Source organism: Columba livia, chromosome 5 (assembly GCF_036013475.1).
Source record: "Columba livia isolate bColLiv1 breed racing homer chromosome 5, bColLiv1.pat.W.v2, whole genome shotgun sequence".
Taxonomy (NCBI): domain Eukaryota; kingdom Metazoa; phylum Chordata; class Aves; order Columbiformes; family Columbidae; genus Columba; species Columba livia.
Window position 1 is genome coordinate 67,438,158 of NC_088606.1, and position 6,685 is coordinate 67,444,842.

Below are 6,685 nucleotides of genomic sequence, written 5' to 3' on the forward strand. Positions count from 1 at the left end.
AGGAGGGACGGGACATAAATAACAGGGCGACTTTATTGGTGACAGAGTGGCACTTTGTCCCCTCCCAGGGGCACATGCTGCAGTTTGGGGCTGGCTTGGGACACCCCAGCCCGGCCAGGAGCATCCCCCACCCCACCTTGTCTCCTTGGCACCCCCTCCCCAGCCACCCACCCCCCCGGAGGGACCTGCTTGGCCAGACCTGCTGGTCCTGCACTCCCCATCCTCATCCTCCTCCTGTGTCACCTGGGTCCTAGGGAGCCGGTGACACAGCAGAGGGTTCTGTGTCCCCAGGGGGTCCCTGATCCTTGGGGCTGGAGCTGCGGGGACCTGGGGGTGCCGTGGCCTCAGAGGGGGTATTGGGGGGGCTCAGGGTGGTCAGAGGGTCTCTGGGGGGGCTCAGGGTGGTCAGGGGGGGCTCCCCAGCCCCTTCACTCCTCATAGAGGGAGCGTGGGGGGTTGTGTTGGGGAGCAGGAGCTGGGCCAGGCGGTAGTGGGGGGGCCGGGTGGATGTCGGGTGGCTGGGGTGTGGGGTGTCACCGTGTGAGTCCCCATGGGATGGGGACAGGGACACGTTGCTGCTCTGGACATCTGCAGCTAATGAGAGAAGTTTTTGGTTAACACCCACCCCCAGGACCCCCCCACCCTGTGTGGGGGCCACAGTGTGGCCATGTCCCCCAGGGCAGGGATGTCTGCAAGTGTCCCTGGTGTCCCCGTTACCTGGGCAGGGGGGGCAGCAGGCAGCGGGCAGCGCGGGGGGCTCCGCGCAGGACTGGGGACAAAGCCTCTTCTCACAGCTCACCTCCCCGAGCTGGGGGGCAAAGGCGGGGTCAGCCACCCCCTCCCGGTCCCCTCTGTCACCCCACAGGTCCCCCCGTCACCTGGCAGGTGCAGCGGGTACAGGGCTGTCCCTCGGGGGTGAAGCTCTGCCCATTCACCACCTTCCGACCCTGGTAGTTGCAGTCTGGGGGGTGCAAAGCACAACTCAGCCTGGGGCGGGGGGATCACAGGGTGCCGGGACAGGGTCCCATGGTTCCCCCCTCGGCTCCTACCGTTACAGACGGGGCAGCACTCGCCCTCGGGGTGGAAGGGGTAGGTGCAGAAGATGGCACAGTCCACGGGCGAGCAGGCCACCGAGCCCAGCTGCGAGAGAGACACAAGGGCGTCAGAGCCCCGCCGGGGTGGGGAAAAGGTGAGGGGGGCAGCCCCGAAATTCCCAAGAGCTTTTTCCTGCAAGGGAGGAACAAACTGGGGTTCATCTCACGGGGCAGGAGATGGAAACATCTGGCGGTGCCCGGTGCAGCCCTCACCAGGCAGATGCAGCTGAGACAGGGGTCGAGCACGGAGGGGAAGGTCTCGTTGTTGTAGAAGATCCGGCCCATATAGGTGCAGCCTGAGAATCACAGAATCACACAATCATTGTGGGTGGAAAAGCCCCTCAAGACCATTGAGTCCACCCATTCCCCCACCCCTGGCACTGCCCCATGTCCTGAGAACCTCATGTCTGTCTGTCCAACTCTCCGGAGATGGTGACTCCAGCACTGCCCTGGGCAGCCTGTTCCAATGCCCCACAGCCCTTTGGGGAAGAAATTGTTCCCCAGATCCAACCTCAACCTCCTCTGGCGCAACGTGGGTCACCAGGTGGCTTGGGGACCCCTCAGGATTGCTCTCTGCTTAAGCCCAGACTTGCTGGGTCTGATCCTGCCTGGGATTGCAGGAAGGGGATGCAGGAGGGATTCAGAGGGGACAGAAGGGATGCAAGAGGGATGCAGGGGATGCAGAGGGGACGCAGAGGGACACAGAGGGGATGCCTGGGGGACGCAGGGGGTGCAGGAGCGATGCAGAGGGGACACAGAGGGGACAGAGCGGGGACACAGTGCCCCCAGCACTTGTCACCTGCGGAGCAGTCGGGGCAGCACTGCCCGGGGGTGCGGATGGGATAGGGACAGGTCTCCACGCAGTCCGTGCGCTGGCAGCTCACCGACCCGTCCGCCTGCGGGGAAACACTTGCCAGAGACCTCGGGCTGCCCCGAACCACCGTGTTCGGAGCTCACGGAGCCGGGGAGCTGCCGGGGACCACGGCCACCAGCAGCCCAAGGGACAGGGGACAGGAGCTGGGGCTGGGGGCAGGCAGGGGGTGAAGCAGAGCAGGTTCTCATTCACCTGGCAGATGCACAACTCACAGGGATCGCCCGGAGACCAGATCTGTCCCACGGGAAACGCCACCCCGTTGTCATCCACGGAGCAACCTGTGGGGACAGAAGGGGACATGGGGACCCCAAGCCCTTCAGGTGCCATCCTGTGCCCCCTCCCCACCTCCAAACCCCTGTGCAGCCCTCCCAGTCCCCTGCCAGTCCCCATGCACCCACATCCAGCTCCCCACGTCCCCTGCTCGTCCCCAAGTGTCCCCTGCATCCCATCCTCCTTGTCCCCAGCTGTCACACACACCCCACTCTCCTTGTGCCCACATATTCCCGACCTCCCCATCCCCAGCTGTCCCCCCCATCCCGCCCTGCCCGTCCCCAGGTGTCCCCTGCTCCATCCTCACTGTCCCCCACGTCCCCCTCTACCTGTCCCCAGGCTTCTCCAACATCTTTCTCTCCCCATCCCCCAAGTGTCCCCCAAGTCCCATGACTCCTGACCCCCAGCTGTCCCCCCATCCCACTTTCCCTGTCCCCAGCTGTCCCCCAGCGCGGGCTCACCAGTGGGGGCAGGAGGGTCCCGGCAGGTGACACAGCACTGCCCGGGGCCCAGGTGACGCTGGTGCTGGGGACAGTCCAGCATGGGACAGGGGGCGAAGGAGCACTCCACCTCACCGCCCTGGGGACACGGGGACACGTCAGCTCCTGCCTCAGCTCCCAGCAAAGCCTGGCTCCCCGCAGCAGCAGGATGGCATGTGGGGGCCTGGAGCATCACTGGGGACCCCCCCAGCCCCCCGGGACCAACCCGGCAGATGCAGGTGGTGCAATCATCCCCGTCCAGGCTGAACCGGGCACCATGCGCATACGTGCGGCCCCGAAAACTGCATTTTGCTGGGGAGAAGAAAGACAGTGGGGCTGGAGGCAAGACCCCCATCCCCAAAACCCATCCCCTGGGCTCCCCCCACCTCAGATTTGGGGGTCCCGGGGACGCACCTGGCTGGCAGGAGCAGCAGTCCGTGGGCGAGGGGCTGGGGCAGGAGCCGGGGGGGCACTCGGGGGAGATGCAGGAGATGTTCCCAGACTGCGAGCAGAGCGGGGGGGTCACGGGGCGGCCGGGGGGTGACACTGGGGTATCACCCACCCCAGCACGTCCCGCGCCATCACCCCGGAGCTCATGGCTGAGCAGGGATGCAGGGGGATGCTCCCCCCGCGGGATGCTGCTGCCCCCCCCGGGACGATGGGGGCTCACCAGACAGACGCAGACAGTGCAATTCTCATCGGATGGGCTGAAAACATCGCCCTCGGCCCGGGACACCCCCTCGTACAGGCAGCCTGCAAAGCAGGGGGGTCAGGGGGGGCCATCCGGGCAGCGGGGATTGGGGGGGGTCCAGGGCTCACCTGCGCAGCTGGGGCAGCAGCCCCCGGCCGGGGGGGGCAGCGGGTGGGAGCAGCGGACGGGGCAGCTCACGGCTTCGCACAGAACTCGCCCCCCCTGCGAAGGGCACACACCAGTTCAGCCCCACGTCGTACTGGAGCCGTGGGGGGGACATGGGGGGGCTCACCTGGCAGGTGCAGCTCCGGCATCCCGGTTCTGTCCAGCGAGTGCCGGCCTCCCGCGGAGCCCCCCGGTGCCAGCAGTGGGGGGACGATGGGGTGGCGGTACCGGGGGGTCCTACCGCCCGCGGGGTGGCCGGGGAGGAGGGGGGGATTTGGGTCCCAGGAGCTGCAGCAGGGAAGTGGGGTGAAGGGGACCCCCTGGGGACAAGGAGGGGACCCCCCGAGCCGGGAGGAAGCAGGAGGAGGGTGGGTGGATGCTGCAGGGACTGCAGGATGGGCGACGGGGCCAGGATGGATTTGGGGTAACCTGGAAGGGAAGGAACAGACGTCACCGAGGGCAGGCGGGGATTCGGGGCGTCCCTGCCCGCAGGGGGACCCCGGTACCTTCGCAGGAGACCCTGTCGCCGCTGAGGCGGTACCCGGGGCGGCAGGAGCAGAGGAAGCTGCCCGGGGTGTTGTGGCAGGAGTGCTGGCAGGCTCGGCGCTCGCCCGCCCACCGGCATTCGTTGACATCTCGGGGGGGGACACGGGGACTTGTCAGCGGCCGGGCAGGAGGTGCCGCCACCCCGGGAAGCGGCACCGAGCCACCCCCTCCAGGATGAGGACAAGGTGACAGCACCCTCCGGATGGGCTCAACCGTCACCTCTGTCCCCTGGCTTTCGTGGCGCGAGGGGGGCTAAGGGGGGTCGCGGTGCTCACCCACGCAGGAGTGCCGGTTCCCGTGGAGGTGGTAGCCGGGCCGGCAGGAGCAGCGGTAGCTGCCGATGCTGTTCTTGCAGCGGTGCTGGCACGGCGTGGCCAGGCACTCGTCTGTATCTGAGCGGGGGGACACAGGCTGAGCATCAGTGGCCCCCGCTTGTCCCCCCGCCACCCCCGGCCCCCGCACCCTGGCAGCTGTGGCGGTCGGCGGAGAGCTGCATCCCAGGGCCGCACTCGCAGACGAAGCCGCCCTCGGTGTTGACACACAGACCCTCGCAGGCAGCGCTCAGGCACTCGTTGATGTCTGGGGGAGAGAGGGGACAGCTGGAAATGGGGGGGTCACCGCCACCGGGACACCCCCCTGCCGGCCCAGCGGGACCTCCCCAGCCCGGCTCACCGGTGCAGCGGATGCCGTTGGGTGTCTCCACCATGGAGAAGCCGAGGGGACAGACGCGGGCCACCTCCTGGCAGCCGCCGTGGTTACAGGACAGGTCGCAGCCGTACTCCCCGCACGTCCCCGGTGGCTCTGGAAGAGGGACAGGGGATCCGCAGGGACACCGATGTCACCCCAGGGCCCACTCACCCCTCCCTGCATCCTCAAGGATGCGCCCTCCCCTGAGGGCGTCCCTGCCAGGGAAGGGGATGGCACCGGGCGATGCCGCAGGGCGAGGTGACAAGGAGCGATGGCCCCTGCCAGGACAGCCCGGGGGTCTCGGGGCGGGGGGGTACCTGGGCAGGTGATGCCCTGCTCCCCATCCGGGCAGGAGCAGAGGTTGGGGGCGATGCACAAGCCGCTGCCGCAGCCGAAGGAGCAAAGCGCTGCGGGGAGCGGGGACAGGCGGCCGTCAGGGGGACAGGGCCCCCTGCTTGTCCCCGTGTCCCCAGAGCCCGTACTCACGCAGGGTGCACTGCCCGCTGCCCGGGGACAGCATCCACCCCGGGCAACATCCGCTGCCGAAGCCCGAGAAGCAGACGTGGGGCCCCACGCGGCGCCTGCGGGACAGACGGACGGACAAGGGACTGAGGCCACCGCGTCCCCAGCTCCCCGGGCAGGGAGCAAAGGTCCCGGGGGAGCCTCCGCCCCGGGAACCACGGGGACAGGGGGACACACGACGTGTTCGCAGCCGGGTGGCAGAATGGGGATGCAGGTGGAGGGCAAACCGGGGTGCGGTGTGACCCCAAAACAAGGTGGGACAGAACCGTGTCCCAGCCAGCCCGGACACCCCAGTACATGGGGACAGGGGTAAACGTCCCCAGCAGCACACGGGGAGCAGGACAAGGATGCGGGGAGCAGGACAGGGATGTGGGGAGCGGGACAAGGATGCGGGGAGCAGGATGTGGATGCGGGGAGCAGGACGGGGGTGCGGGGGCGGGACTCCTGCGAGGGTCACTCTGCTCATCCCGGCCACCCAGGGCAGAGGGGGGACACACGGGGTACCAGCCCCTCCCGCCGGGATGGGGGGTGCGGCCGGAGCCCCGAAGGCAGCCGAGGGGACAGATGGCCAGAGCTCGGCACCGTCCCCACGTGTAGTCGGGGAGAAGGAAAAGGGAAGGGGGGAGGAAACTCGGGCTACCTCTCCACGGCAAAGCTGGGCGGCTTCTTCCTCCCGGGGTACACCCTGCCCTGGCCCCCCGAGAGCAACAGGGACACACAGGCAGCCTGGAAGAGCAGCTCCGCCAGCATGACAGATGGTTCCAGCCCCTGCCTGCTCTCCTGCCCGCTCCCTGCCCGCCGGCCCTTGGCCCCGCTCCTCCTCCTCCCGCCCAGAACAACGCGGGGGGTGCAGAGGGGGAGCTGCGGGGGACACTCGCTCTCCACCCCCCCGTCGCGGGGACACCCTGCCCGGGGACGCTCCCCCAAAGCTGGGGGGCTCTGGCAGACGAGGGGCTGCATCTCGGGGGGGCGGGGGCTTTAGGATGATGGGGGGGGTCCCAATGTGACGGAAAGCGTGTGTGTCCCCCCCCTTCTCTCCTTTCCCACATCTGGCAAAGCTCCGGCATGGCCTCTCCCCTCCTCCTCCTCCTCCTCCTCCGGGCCGCCTTCCCAGCCCTGCACAGGGCCCCCCCCAGATAAAGGGGCCAAAGTGGAGCCCGGATGGGGGGGTGGCACACCCAGGATGGTGGGGCGCACCCAGGATGGTGGGGGGCACCCAGCAAGGAGAGGGGTGCAGGATGCTCCAGGGCACCCACACCACAGTGTCACCCCGCTGCGAGGTGCAATGTCATCCCCCCAAGCCAAACCGCCCCCTCCAAAGCCAACCCCCCCCCCCTCCACACCTCAAACCGCCCCC

The 6,685-nt window shown here is 68.4% G+C and overlaps 1 protein-coding gene across 1 annotated transcript; it reads right to left on the reverse strand.

Moving 5' to 3' along the window:
* Window positions 1-15: 15 nt before the first annotated feature.
* On the reverse strand, window positions 16-6,303 carry VWCE (von Willebrand factor C and EGF domains). Its single transcript, XM_065066388.1, has 20 exons — window positions 5,969-6,303; window positions 5,293-5,387; window positions 5,124-5,213; window positions 4,792-4,920; window positions 4,582-4,698; window positions 4,395-4,511; window positions 4,080-4,208; window positions 3,701-4,002; window positions 3,537-3,630; window positions 3,388-3,470; window positions 3,132-3,219; window positions 2,944-3,029; window positions 2,700-2,817; window positions 2,161-2,246; window positions 1,894-1,990; window positions 1,308-1,390; window positions 1,050-1,140; window positions 879-961; window positions 718-808; window positions 16-594 (listed from the first exon to the last, which is right to left on the reverse strand). The coding sequence occupies exons 1-20, from the start codon at window positions 6,286-6,288 to the stop codon at window positions 251-253; spliced, it is 2,643 nt and encodes an 880-aa protein (XP_064922460.1). The 5' UTR covers window positions 6,289-6,303; the 3' UTR covers window positions 16-250.
* Between the last annotated feature and the right edge of the window lie 382 nt (window positions 6,304-6,685).